Raw genomic sequence first — 15495 nt, forward strand, 5'->3', positions numbered from 1 at the left:
CAAAGCCCAATGCACGGAGTTGCTGAGAATGTTGGGGACAGCTATGTGTACTGCTGACCTACCAGTCTCTGACTTTTAGATTAACTGTCTTCAAAGTAACCTGTGACTTCGAATGGTGGGGATTCAGTTGACTTCGAATGGTGGGGATTCAGTTATTATGTCTTTTGGTAAAGGCGCAGTGACCTGCTGTCCGGCCCTTGCCTTGAATCTCTTGCACACTATACATCTTGCCACTGTGCTCTTGACTAGGCTGCCTAGCGCTCAATATCCAGTATCGCTCTCTGATTTGTACTAGAGTGTCTCTTGCTCCAGAATGCATCACCTTCTCATGGTGGTACTGTATCAGCATTTCTGAGTATCTGTACTTATTGGGTAGAACCCATGGGTGCTGCTCTCTGAATGTGAAGTTGGACTGTTGCAGTCTTCCTCCTACACTGAGTAGTTCGTGTTCATCCAGGAAAGGTTTCAGTTCTCTGATTTTACAGTCATTGTTGAGGCTTTTTCCTGCCATCAGTAGTTTGATCTCCTGTCCAAAACTCTGTTGTTGTGTTACCTTAATCCAGTACTTTTCTGCATCGAACAGATCGTCAGCAGTCAGTTCACCTTGCATCTTTATGGTTGTACGAGCATTGGCTATGAATCTCTTTATCCAGGCGGTGACTCTGAACACTCTTTTCAGTTTGCTGTACCTTTTTAACTCCAACACAGGTTCAGTGCTGTCTGTGCTGTTTGCTGCGAGTTGTACAGTAACCTGGCAACTGGACTTGAGTTCTATATTCACCTCTTCCGGAACCTTGTTATCATCAGTCTCTTCGGACTGATTGGGTGATGTCAGAATTCTGGGTCCATTTCACCACAGCTTGCTCTGTGTCAAGTTTCAAACAGTTTGTCCTCTTGTAGGGAGGTCAGCTGGATTAGTTTTCCCTTCAATATGTGACCATGACTCTGGATTGGTCAAGGACTGGATCTCCGTCACTCTGTTCACAACAAACTGTTTCCATTTCTGAACTGAGCTGCAAATCCAATGCAGCACGATCATCGAGTCTGTCCACATTTTGATCTGTTTTTCTTCCATTTTCAGTGTGGTCATCAAGTTGTTTGATAGTCTCGCTCCAATCACAGCTCCCATGAGCTCCAGGCGTGGCAGCGTCATTTTCTTAAGTGGGGCTACCCTGGACTTGGATGCGACTTGACTTGTTGTTCCCCTGTCTTGTGACTCACCTTGCAAGTAAGCTACTGCACTGTAAGCCCTTTCACTTGCATCACAGAACACGTGTAGTTTCAGGGTTATTCTGTGGCCGCATGTCTGTTCTATACCACCTTGGTAAGGTGAGCTGGTGTAACTGGGGTAGTTCTGAACACCACTATTCCCATTCTCGTGTCAGATCAGGTGGTAATTCTTCGTCCCAGCTGAGTCCCCTCTCCCACATTTCCTGGAACATGCACTTGATCCTGATGGTGAAGGGAGTTAAGAAACCAAGAGGGTCGAAGATACGTGCAGACGACTGCAGAACACTTCTCTTTGTGTTTTCCTTTTGCTTTAAAATGTTCAGTAACGGCCTGAGGTCAAACACAAAGTCATCCGTTTCCGGCCTCCATACTAAACCTAAAACCTTCAGCACTAATCCTTGTGTTTCTAGCGTCAACCGGTGGTTAGTTGTTGTACTCTCCTCCCATTTTGTTTTCAATTCAGGAGAATTGGTCATCCATTTGCAGAGGTCCATGCCTGTCATTTGTAGCGCTCTCTCCCTGCTCTAAACCTCTTTCTGTAGGAAACTGATAATCTCAGACACTTTCCATTCATCATCTACTCCCCTCTGATGACTATAGTCAAGAGCTTTGTCCTCTGGAATCATCTGTAGTAAGATTGGGCATAGTAGGCTTCCATAGGTTTCTGGCACTACACCCAGTGATTCCAGGCTCCTAATCTGAATTTCACATTCATCATATAGCTGCTTCAATGCATTTAGATCAGAGGATTTCTTCACAGGTGTGAGATTCAGCAGCTTTGACATATGAGCACTAATCACAAGATCTTTCCTTCCAAATCTGCTCTTGAGTAGAGCGATTGCATCATCATAGTTACTGTCTGTTAACATCAGTCCTGCTACTGCCTTTGCAGCTGGTCCAGTGAGATGTGTTTTCAGATAGATAAACTTCTCTTTATTACACAGTGAATCATTGTTGTGAATAGCAGTCTCATACTGGCTCCAAAACTCCTGCCACATACTGACATCTCCATAGAATTTCTCAATAAACAACTTTGGTAGCCTTACTGATTGTCTCTGTGATCGGTTTGAGTTAGCGTCACTCACCCGTGCTGGTAGTGGATTGACGTCCTGTTTCTTCGTCATCACTTATTGTGCACGGCTCTTCAGCATGATAATGCGCTCTTTGTAATCCTCTGTGCATGCAATCTCTGCCTCCAATCCGTCCAATGGCGTTAACTGTTCAATTCCACGATCAAGTTCAAACAAACTGTCCTCCTTAGTTGATAACAATATCAACAATGTACTCAAGTGATCGGTATCCGGATTTGACTTGGATTTTTCCAAGTCAAATACTTATTTTCCACCATAATTTGCAAATAAATAAATTAAAAATCCTACAATTGATTTTCTTGATTTTTTTTCTAATTTTGTCTGTCATAGTTGAAGTGTACCTATGATGAAAATTACAGGCCTCTCATCTTTTTAAGTGGGAGAACTTGCACAATTGGTGGCTGACTAAATACTTTTTTGCCCCACTGTATATGCAGATGATACAGTCTTATACTCAACATACCCCTCCTCAGATTTTGTGTTATACTCTCGACAACAAAGCATTCTTGGTGTCCAACAAGCTCTCTCTGCCCTTAACCTTGTTCTGAACAACTCCAAAACTAAGGTAATGTGGTTCAGAAAGAAAAATGCCCCTCTTCTCACAGGTGTGATTATACTTGTTTCATTATATTATTACACTGGTCTAAGATAAATAGCCTGGATTGTTACTCCCATCTCATTCCCCACCCTCTTCCACGCATCATTCAGCACGCTTCTGGGTGTGCTGGCAGGATGTACTGTTTTTTATTCTGTATATATGAATTACAAATCAGCCTTTACTTAAATAGTTACAATGTGTAATCATTGATGTCCCAGGAGCAGGAGTGGTAAACACTGTTGAAGTGTACAATGAATGAGTTTGATACACCTATTGGATATGGCTGATTTTTTTTTGTTGCTAAATAGCGATTTCCGCAAATTAACTTTTTGACAAAAAAATATGCACAATTGTTTGTCTCTATATTAACTAACATATTCCTCTCAATTGTGAATGTTTTGCTTGACTCATTATAACTACTTACATCTGCTTCCCCCGTAATGTTTTGTCAGCCATCTTTGCTGAAGTCACCAGGAACGGGTGGCCCGCGTCAAATTCGTCATTGGAACCACTCGATATGATGGCAATATAAAAACCTTGGGACCCAAATGCATAATGAGTGCTATAAATCCCCCTTGTGGTGGTCTGGAGCAATGAAGCCGGGACGCTGGGTACCTCTCTGTCCTGCGGGGTAAACTTGCAACTATTTAAAGGAGAAACCACTGTAGTTATTCCCTAGGCAAGGCAATCAAACAAGTGAAATGCCTGTAAGAGTAGAGTCGCAATTCAACGGCTCAGACACGAGACGTATGTGGCAGGGTTTACAGGCAATTACACACTGCAAAAAGAAAACCAGCAACATCACGTACACCGACGTCTTGCATCCTGGTCTTTCTGACAGGCCGCCCCCAGGTGGTGTAGGTAGGAAATAACACCTCCACTTCACTGACCCTCAACACTGGGTCCTCACAAGGGTGTGTGCTCAGCCACCTCCTGTACTCTCTGTTCACCCAGGACTACGTGGCCATGCACGTCTCCAACTCAATCATCAAGTTTGCAGACGACACAACAGTAGTGGGCTTGATTACCAACATCGATGAGACAGGGAGGAGGTGAGGGCCCTCGGAGTGTGGTGTCAGGAAAACAAGCTCTCACTCAACGTCAACAAAACAAAGGAGATGATTGTGGACTTCAGGAAACAGCAAAGGTAGCACCCCCCTATCCACATCGACGGGACAGTAGTGGAGAAGGTGGAATGTTTTAAGTCCCTTGGCGTACACATCACAGACAAACTGGAATGATCCACTCACACAGACAGAGGCGTGAAGAATGCGCAACAGCGCCTCTTCAACCTCAGGAGGCTGAAGAAATTTGGCCTGTCACCAAAAACCTTCACAAACTTTTACAGACGCTCAATTGAGAGCATCCTGACAGGCTCAATCACCGCCTGGTACGGCAACTGCCACCGCCCATCAACCGCAAAGCTCTCCAGAGTGTGGTGCGGTCTGCACAACGCATCACCGGGTGCAAACTACCTACACTCCTAGACTCCAAAAGACACCCGATGTCACAGGAATGCCAAAAAGATCATAAAGGACAACAACCTCCCGAGCCACTGCCTGTTCACCCCGCTATCATCCAGAATGCGAGGTCAGTACAGGTGCATCAAAGCTGGGACCGAGAGACTGAAAAACAGCTTCTATCTCAAGGCCATACAGCCATCACTAACACAGAGAGGCTGCTGCCTACATAGACTCAAATCATTGGCCACTTTAATAATGCCACTTTAATAATGTCTACATATCTTACATTACTCATCTTAAATGTATATAGTGTATTTTATAGCATCTTGCCTATGCTGCTCGGCCATCGCTCATCCATCTATTTATATGTACATATTCTTATATGTACATATTATGTACATAATATGTATTATTATAATAATATGTACATATTCTTATACCATCCCAATACATTTGTGGGTATAATGTTGTTGTTGTGGAATTGTTAGATTACTTGTTAGATATAATTGCACTAGAAGCTCAAGCATTTCGCTATTACCATCTGCTAACCATGTGTATGTGACCAATAACATTTGATTTGGATTTAATTTGAGAGATCCTTGATGAAAACCTGCTCCAGGGTGCTCAGAACCTCAGACTGGGGCAAAGGTTAACCTTCCAACAGGACAACGACCCTAAGCACACAGCCAGCCAGGACAACGCACGGGTGGCTTCGGGATAAGTCTCTCAATGTCCTTGGGTGGCCCTGCCAGAGCCCGGACTTGAACCCGATCAAACATCTCTGGAGAGACCTGAAAATAGCGGTGCAGTAATGCTCCCCATCCAACATGACAGAACTTGAGAGGATCTGTAAAGAAGAATGGGTGAAACTCCCCAAATACAGGTGTGCCAAGCTTGTAGCGTCATACCCAAGAAGACTTGAGGCTGTAATCGCTGCCAGTGGTACTTCAAAGTACTGAGTAAAGAAAGGGTCTGAATACTTATTTAAATGTTTTATCAAATTATTATTATTATTTTTTTTAAATACATTTACAAAAATGTTCTAAAAACCTGTTTTTGCTTTAGCATTATGGGGAATTGTGTGTAGATTGATGAGCGGAAAAAAACTATTTAATCCACTTCCAAATAAAGCTGTAACGTAACAAAATGTGGAAAAGATCAGAGGACCTGAATACTTTCCAAACGCACTGAAATAATACTAAACCAAAAAATATATATATCTTTGTTGATTTAACTGCATTATTTTATTAGTTTCAAGGGGGTTAGTTTGCAACCAATTTAACGTCGCAGTCTGGAGATGTTTTCCTCACCAATAAAGCCGAAGCTCTTGTGTTTCCCTGTAGTGGGGTCTCTCGCTAGAGTGCATGACTTGATCCGGCCGAACGCCTCAAACACACTCTTGATGTCCTCGTCCGAGAGGTCGGGGTGCACAGACGCCACGTAGATTCGGTTGAAGGCGCGTGCCTCTTCTGCCAGCTGGTCAATGATCGGCTGAGCCTGTCCGATGTTGCTCGGTCGTCCCACCTTAAAGTGTGATGCGTTAAAATAGTGTAGTCATGGCATTGAGCAAAAAAATCAAGTTACTCTTTAAAAATTGACAGCAGAGCTCACCTTAATGTTTCTCCCTCCCAGCATAACGGAGTTCATCTGCTCAAGGGATAGCTGGGCTGCCTCAGGCACCTCATACTCCACAAACGCAAAACCCTGAGGGAACAACAAAAAAGTCAGGCTTCAACCTGAAGCAGGGAGACTGGTCTTTGCAAAGGGGATTTACCTGTTTTGGAAACAATGGCTATACGCTCTGAAGAAACTTCAGCTAGGACTAAAATTAAAATACATTTGTGAGGGTTTATTTATTTTAACCTTTTTGGGATAGGGGCAGCATTTTACTTTTGGATGAATAGCTTGCCCAGAGTGAAATGCCTTCTAGCCTGTCCCAGATGCTAATATATGCATAGTAGTATTAGTATTGGATAGAAAACAAGTTTCTAAAACTGTTTGAATGATGTCTGTGAGTATAACAGCACTCATATGGCAGGCGAAAACCTGAGAAAAATCCAACCAGGAAGTGGGAAATATGAGGTTTGTAGTTTTTCAAAGCTTGGCCTACCGAATACACAGTGTCTATGGGGTCAAGTTGCACTTCCTAAGGCTTCCACTAGATGTCAACCGCCTTTAGAAACTTGTTTCAGGCTTCTGCTATGAAGAAGGGGGGAATGGGAGCTGAATGAGTCATGGGTCTGGCAGAGTGTCTCAGGCTCGTGACACGTGCTCCCAACAGAGTTAGGTCTCGTTCCAGTGCTTTACTTCAGACAATGATACTCTCCGGTTGGAACCATATTGATGATTTATGTTAAAAACATCCTAAAGATTGGTTCCATACATCGTGTGACTTGTTTCTACGACCTATAATGGAACTTTTTGAGTTTTAGTCTGGACGAAGAGCTCGCGCCTCATAAAGATGGATTACTGGGCTGAACACGCTAACAACAAGTGGCTATTTGGACATAAATGATGGACTTTATGGAACAAATCAGTCATTTATTGTCTTACTGGGTACTGAGATTCCTAGGAGTGCCTTCTGATGAATATCATCAAAGGTAAGTTATTTCTAACTTCTGTTGACTCTAACATGCCGGATATTTCTCTGGCTGGATTGGGCTCTCAGCACCGTTCTCAGATTATGCTTTTTCCATAAAGTTTTTTTGAAATCTGACACAGCGGTTGCATTTTAAGAGGTATGGTAGCTGCAACTACCATCAATACTCATGGTTAATAACTTACTCCTAATTACAAGAGATTGCTTTATATTATATTGCAGGGCAGGATAGTTGCAAAAATATTGATGACTGTAACACACTGAACCAACAACTTAAAGGGGAATTCCACCGCTTTTCAACCAAATTTTCATTATCTCCAGCACAATACCAGTGTCTACATACACTGAGTGTACAAAGCAACTGTTATTGAGAGAATGATCAGATGAAAGCTATGATGTCACTAAGCTTATTGATGTCACTTGTTAAATCCAATTCGATACGTGTAGATGAAGGGGAGGAGACAGGTTAAAGGATTTTTAAGCCTTGAGACTTGGACTGTGTATGTGTGCCATTCAGAGGGTGAATGGGCAAGACAAAATATGGTAGTCACCTCCAGGCGCACCAGTTTGTGTGTCAAGAACTGCAACACTGCTAGGTTTTTCATGCTCAACAGTTCCCTGTGTGTAGCAGGAATGGTCCACCACTCAAAGGACATCCAGCCAACTTGACACAACTGTGGGAAGCATCGGCATCAATGTGGGCCAGCATCCCTGTGGAACGCTTGAAACCTTGTGGAGTCCATACCCTGACGAATTGAGGCTCTGCTGAGGGCAAAAGGGTATGCAACTCAATATTAGGAAGGTGGTCCTAATGTTTTGTACACTCAGTGTATGTGAAAACAGCGCATTTCAAGTTTTGTCTAACAAATTTCTAAAGTTAAAAGGTTCTACCCAATGACATCATCAAAAGTTAAACCATTTTAAAAACAATGATTTTCAAACACTGAGATTCGCGGTGACGTGGGGAGACAGAAAATATCCTCCCTCAAGGGTTTCCGTTAGACGGTAAGTTCAGATAAAAAAAATAAAGACAATAAATATACATTTGCAAAATACCAGTAAAGTAATACTTGACACCCAACGTCATAACACATTACGACACAGTAATAACAGCTGACATAACTTGTCAAAACCTGTTATAATATAATCATAACACTGTCATGATATATTTAGACCTGTTGTGACATAATATTGCATTATTTTATGGCTGTTATGACACCTAAATAAGTGTCAAAACCTACCACACGAGGCAAGGCATTACATTACACCATAGCCTATGATGATGGTAATAATGCTTTTTGTTAGTGTCATAAAGTGTATTTTCTTATTCCAAGTAAAGTGACACAGTATGGTCATAATGAGTCATGACAGTGTCATAAAATGCTTTATCTACATGTTATTTAAAATATGATGGGAAAAAAACAACTAAAGAATGAAACTTTCAAACAAAAGGAAACTTCTTGGTAGGGAAAAAACTAATTTGAATAAATGTGTATATTGAAACTCTTATGTAGGTGTCATAACCAGCCATAAAATAACGCAACCACAACAAGTGGGTCGTGACAGTGTTATGGCAATGTCAGGTTATGACAAGTTATGTCAACTGTTATGACATGGTTATGACACGGTGTCAGGTAAAGTGTTACCCAAAATAATGCTTTTTATTCATTGATGGAAATACCAGTCGATGTGCTCCAACTTCAAAGGCAAATACACTTCATAGGCTAATAAACCCCCAAGCTGCTTGGAAATTAGTGCGGTGTGTGTGTCTTTCACGCAAAACATAAGGGACTTCAGCTAGAGTAAGTGTACCCCGACTCAAAATCGGCGAAAATCGTGTTCATTATCCTTGTTTCTAGTGTGTCTGTGAGAGGTGATTCTTTCTCCAAAACAGTAAATATGGCCGGAAGATCACATCCTTCTTGAAGACAAATTAACGAGGATGGTGTGCATCAAGCTGCTCCAAGGAGTTCAAAAGCTTTGACTTCCCAACAAGAGCAGCTCACTTTGAGCAGGCCAAGGTTGGCCACAAACGAAAGTAAATTAGAGGCAAATTATTGTGTTAGTCAGGCCCGGTCCTAGCAGTTCTGCTGCTACCCTAGGCAAGATCAACATATGCATCATGTATAGTATAACGATTTGAAATGGATTGATGGACTAGAGTAATGATGTGTATCGTGAGCAATTGGTGCACATCAGTTGAGGTTATTCAGTAGCACTTGGAAACGAAACATCGTTGCCAACTATTCAGATTGGAGAGTTACAATGTTGTCATCAGTAGGCAGCCAACTACCTATAGTAGGAAACAGTTGTATCAATAAGCCATGTATAATCACACGACTCGAGTCACGTGAGACGAGTCTAACCCTCACCCTAACCCCACGATAGTTCAAATTACAATAAACATTTACAACATTTACAGCCTAATTTCTATTCTGTTATGATGAACTGTGATGTCACAGAGAATCATGTTTTAGGACCGTACCTTTTTAATCACTGATTAATCACAGCGCTGTTTTCACATAAGACTAGTGTGGTGCTGAAGATGATGAATGAGGTTGAAAAGTGGTGGAATTGCCCATTAATATGGTCAAATTAGAGCCCAACCAATATATGGATATTGGCCTGTTACCTATATATCAGCTAATAATATCAGTCAACATCCACTCCCTTATTCTACTGTATTTTCTAATCTGAGCTTCTGGTGAATCAGTTTTACAACCAAACAAAAAGAAACCTGACATGTTCATGTGTAGTTGTAGCATGAGGTGTAGATCTGTGGTTATGCATCATGTAAAAAAATACTGTTGTTTAGTGATTTTAAAGAATATACATAGCTCTACTCTTGTACTTCCAATATTATGAATTTTCATGAAGCACTTGCTGTTCTGCCACAAGTGTCATCAGATGCTGCTGCTACCGCTCTTGCATTCAACCCAACATTACAAAGTAGCGATTGGCTACACTGCTCAGTCTGATCCAACGTTACGAGCCAATTTCTGAAAACAATTCCTTTTTGGTAGCCTGGTCCTCCTGGCTTCAGAGTCTGGGAGGCCATTTTGATGCTCGTCGGCACGATGAGTCGATAATGAAGTGCTTTTACTGGTTAGTTCTCCTCTGTGTCTCACTCAAAAACCCACATGTAGGGCCCTATTAAATCCACCATGCGGAGAACGCGGACAGAATCACGGTCCAGATGTTCAAATGGAATTAAACAATATTTTAAAATGGGTTGACGTTAGTAGAAGATCAATAAATTGTATAAAACTTATTGATTTGCATGATTTTCTCTCAAGACATGAACAAAAATGTATCAAGGATTGACATTTCCTACAATGTTCTGAAGAAGCAATGCCATGTTAATTCCCCTGTTTGTGTAGTGCTCACTTTGTCTCTTAGTCTCTCACTTTGTGTAGCCAGTTAGCAATGCTAATGACAAACGTCTTGTGGGTAGAGAGCAGGGCCTTCAACAAAACCTTCTGAATTAAATGTTAACTGCAAAGTAGGCCTACCGGGCAGAATGAGATCATGATTATTTGTATCAATCGGGTGGGCATTTCTTTTGCAAACTATGCCATCACATGTGCAGTACAGAAACATCGTTAGCCAAACATTCCTCTTGTTAAAATGCACAATTAAAGGGGAATTACAAATGATTCTTTTTTTTGTGATTTATGCATTGTTATGGACTCATGCAGTTGTAATTTTGAGTCACAAAATAAAAAAGATTTAAGAAATCCCAGACCAGGAAAACTAAAACCGGGGAAAACCGAATTTGGGAAAACACAAAGATTTTATAGGGCCCTGCACATGCAGTCACACACAGCGCCCAAACGGCAACCCCTTCAATTACAACGACTACAAAATCCAATCAAAACAGTGAGAGGTCTCAACCCCCCAATAAATGCATGCACTTTTTGAGAGTGGAATATGGATTAATAAGGAAAGGGTGTCCAGACCATCGGGGCACAGCTCCTCTTGCTGTGTCACGTGGTCTGTGCGTCAGCCAGGCTACCGGTTTGGTGCAGCAGTCTACAAATACAGTGCAGTGAATAAGTATTTGCCCCCTTATTGATTTTCTCTATTTTTTCATACTGAATGTTATCAGATACTCAACCAAAACCTAATATTAGATAAAGGGAAGCTGAGTTTACAAATATATATATATATAAAGTATACTAATTTGATTTATTTAATTATCAAAGGTATGCAACACCCAATTCCCCTGTGTGAAAAAGTTATTGCCCCCTTACACTCAATAACTGGTGGTGCCACCTTTAGCTGCAATGACTGCAACCTCAGACAGACGGCCTGACATTCTCCTGTAGAATTCTCTGATAAAAAGCAGAATTCATGGTTCCTTCTATTAAGGCAAGTGGCCCAGGTCCTGAGGCAGCAATGCATCACACTACCACCACCATGCTTGACTGTTGGTAGGAGGTTCTTAATGTGGAATGCAGTGTTTGGTTTTCACAAAACATAATGGAGGCCATCTAAAAAAAGTCTACATGAAAATGGATAAAGCAACAAATTTGAAGTTTTGTCAAAGTCCAGACCTAATCCCAATTAAGATGTTGTGGCAGGACTTGAAATGAGCAGTTCATGCTTGAAAACACAAATGTCGCTGAGTTAAAGCAGTTCTGCATGGATGAGTGGGCCAAAATTCCTCCACAGATACGTGAGACTGTTAAACAACTACATGAAGCGTGTGGTTGGAGTCATTGCAGCTCAAGATGGCACAACCAGTTATTGAGTGGAAGGGGGCAATTACTTTTTCAACACAGGGGCATTGGGTGTTGCATACCTTTGTTTATGAAATAAATTAAATAAGTAATAAATATGTAACGGTTGTGTTATTTGTTCACTCAGGTTCCCTTTATTTAATATTATGTTTTGGTTGAAGATCTTATAGCATTCAGTAAATATGCAAAAGTAGAGAAAATTAGAAGGGGGCAAATACTTTTTCACAGCACTATACATCAACAAGCTGCAAAAGTAGCTTTCAACAGGTTTAAACATTTAGAGACAAGCTTGCTTACCTAGTATTTCAGCAAGCTAGCTGCTATTACAAGTTCAATCAGCTGATCAAGTCAGTGGCGAACGATATGCATAATTTGTGCAGGAGATAGAGCCGCTTTGAATACATTTTCTAACAATTGCAAATCTTTGAATCACTGTCAAAATGTGTGTAAAATGATTAAGCTAATTCTGCCTGTGTCAGAGATTCATGCGAGACCTCAGTAATTCCAGAAATTAGGAACTATGTTTTCATTTTCTGTGGAGGATGCTTAAAATATAACAATTTTTATTCCACGACCTACAAGACAGGTCGGTTGAGGGACGAGCGTTGCACAGGAGTGGCACCACCTGACGGAAGACAATGATATTGGTCGGGCTATAGTTTAAATGATACACAAATGCAATAATAATAAATATCCTTACAACATTGTGGGTAGATACAAAGAACATACAGTAAAGGAATCCCTCATTCAACAGCTGAGATCAGCTGAGGAAAACAAGTCTGGGATGTTGTAATGTTCAGTTGTGAAATCTCACCTTGTGTTTCATTGTAACAGAGTCCCAGGACATGTCGATGCTCTTGATGGGGCCGAACGGGGCAAAGGCCTGCCGGACCGTGTCCTCTCCCAGCTCGTAGTAAATGGAGCCCACGTACACTCGGCACATGATGGCTAATGCTCGCTGTCTCTGAGCCGCTACCTACAATAGGAGGAAACTGCTTGAATATAGCACTGACTTGCTGTTCCACTGTATATTACAAACACAAACACTGACCGAAGACACACAGAATTGGAGATCGGTGGAATTGCTTCCTTCAGTTATTGACATTCCATATTGCATGGACTTCACTCCATTGATTGTGTAATTGAATAAAAAAATACAGAGAAAATCATGCAAAGATTCTCTATTTTGACACTTTGGTTTAACAACAAGACATACATGTTATGATAAAAATAACATGGAGTTTTTCACATAATAAATTATATAACAGCTTACCGATTGTAAAGGTGAGAGGGGATCGCCAAAGCCCATTGTCAGCGATGCCATCTAAGAGAAAAAGTATACATTTAAGGATAAATGACCATCAATCAAAAAGTATTCTAAAAAGCAGCATTGAAAGTAATTGAGTCATGTTTTATACTATACCGAACAAAAATAAACACAACATGTACAGTGTTGGTCCCATGTTTCATGAGCTGAAATAAAAGATCCCAGAAATGCTCAATACGCACAAAAATATTATTTAAAAAAAATGGCACAAATTTGTTTACATTTCTCCTTTGCCAAGAAAATCCATCCACCTGAGAGCTGTGGCATATCAAGAAGCTGATTAAATAGCATGATCATTACACAGGTATACCTTGTGGTGGGGACAATAAAAGGCCACCCTAAAAAGTGCAGTTTTGTCACACAACACAATACCACAGATGTCTCCGGTTTTGAGGGAGCGTGCAATTGGCATGCTGACTGCAGGAATGTCCAGAGAATTGAATGTTAACTTCTCTTGCCCCCCAGTGGGTGGGCATCAATACTCATTTCAGGAAAGTAGATGTATGTCGCACGTCACTACTTCCCAGGAGCAGCCATCGAACGTAAACATTTATTTCTTATCAAAATGTGTTTAATGGCAGAAATTCCTTCTGGAACATGTGAACTTTCATATACCTTAATAACACACGTGTACTCCATCCATATATATGAATACAATTTTTAAATTACGAGCATAATTGGCTTAGCCACAGAATAAGTCAGGAACCTTCCCACTAGCCATGATTGGCTGAGATAATGGGTGGGCTGGTCATGCCAGGGGACGAGTTTGGATTGGTCTGCCATGTAGCATGCTTCTGTCTATAACATGAACTGTTCAGTGTTGACAGTCCTTGTACCCTGACTTTCTGAAAGATATCACGTTAGCCATTGAGAACTACAAAAGTTTTGCTACTTTTCTCAACAACATTGATTCCCTGAATTTAGCAGCCGCTATCGACAAATCAGTTGGAAAAGTGATGTGCTTCTCTCTGCACACGCCACGGTCAGTGTGAATAGGAGAGAATTCCTTGACACAACGCTGGCCAAAAACAAGATGTAGCCACAAACAAAACAGAGTTCAATGTTTCCAGTCTGCTGGGAAGTGTTAATCCATGTATACGTTAAGAGTCAAGCTAGCTACATTTTCAGATATAAGTTTCTAATTTAGTCAGAAAGTATTTTTATTGCAAGTTAAAGTGTACTGTTAGTGAGCCATCAAACGCTAGCTTGCTGGCTTGCTAGCTAACATTATGTGTATAATCTATGTAGTAATATTATTTCAATCAGAAATCCATTTAAAAGTAAATAACAGTAGTGAGGCTAAATGTACAGGGAGAACCGGTACAGAGTCAAAGTGCGCGGGCACAGATTAGTCGAGGTAATTGAGGCAATAAGTACATGTAGGTAGAGTTAGTGACTATGCATAGATAATAAACAGAGAGTAGCAGCAGCATAAGAGCAGGGGGAGGGACAATGTAAATTGTCTGGGTAGCTATTTGATTAGCTGTTCATGAGTCTTATTGCTTGGGGTAAAAGCTGTTTAGAAGACTTTTGGAACTAGACGTGGCACTGCGGTAGCGCTTGCCGTGCAGTAGCAGAGAGAACTGTCTATGACTAGGGTGGCTGGAGTCTTTGACAATTTTTAGGGCCTTCCTTTGACACCACCTGGTATAGAGATCCTGGATGGTAGGAAGCTTGTCGTGCCCTATTCATGACTGTCTTGGTGTGTTTGGACCATGATAGTTTGTTGGTGATGTGGACACCAAGGAACTTGAAACTCTCAACCTGCTCCACTACAGCCCCGTCGATGAGAATGGGGGTATGCTCGGTCCTCCTTTTCCTGTAGTCCACATGAATCTCCTTTGTCTTGATCATGTTGAGGGAGAGGTTGTTATCCTGGCACAACATAGCCAAGTCTCTGATCTCCTCCCTATAGGCTGTCTCATTGTTGTCGTGATCAGGCCTACCACTGTTGTGTCGTCGGCAAAAGTAATGATGGTGTTGGAGTCATGCCACCTGGCCATGCAGTCATGAGTGAACAGGGAGTACAGGGTGACTAAGCATGCACCCCTGCCGTGTTGAGGACCAGCATTGTGGATGTGTTGTTTCCTACCATTACCACCTGGGGGCGGCCCAGGATCCAGTTGCAGAGGGAGGTGTTTAGTCTCAAGAGTCCTTAGCTTAGTGATAAGCTTTGAGGGAATTATGGTGTTGAAAGTTGAGCTGTTGTCAACGAATAGCATTCTCACATAGGTGTTCCTTTTGTCCAGGTGAGAAAAAGGCATTTCTGGGACATGGGTGTTGATGTGAGCCATGACCAGCCTTTCAAGCACTTTATAGCTACAAACGTGAGTGCTATGGGTCGGTAGTAATTTAGGCAGGTGACCTTAGTGTTCTTGGGAAAAGGCACTATGGTGGTCTGCTTAAAACATGTTGGTATTACAGACTCGGACAGGGAGAGGTTGA

At 41.6% G+C, this 15495-nt stretch overlaps 1 protein-coding gene across 1 annotated transcript in view; it reads right to left on the minus strand.

The window, feature by feature from the left end:
* Positions 1-15495, minus strand: part of puf60a (poly-U binding splicing factor a) — a 68476-nt gene that overhangs the window by 27174 nt on the left and 25807 nt on the right. Inside the window, exons 4-7 of the mRNA XM_064942525.1 lie at positions 12997-13047; positions 12538-12699; positions 5994-6086; positions 5693-5906 (exon numbers count right to left, since the gene is read on the minus strand). Of these exons, the coding sequence (XP_064798597.1) occupies positions 5693-5906; positions 5994-6086; positions 12538-12699; positions 12997-13047 (520 nt within the window). The remainder of the gene's footprint in view (positions 1-5692; positions 5907-5993; positions 6087-12537; positions 12700-12996; positions 13048-15495) is intronic.

Source organism: Oncorhynchus masou, chromosome 3 (assembly GCF_036934945.1).
Source record: "Oncorhynchus masou masou isolate Uvic2021 chromosome 3, UVic_Omas_1.1, whole genome shotgun sequence".
NCBI lineage: Eukaryota > Metazoa > Chordata > Actinopteri > Salmoniformes > Salmonidae > Oncorhynchus > Oncorhynchus masou.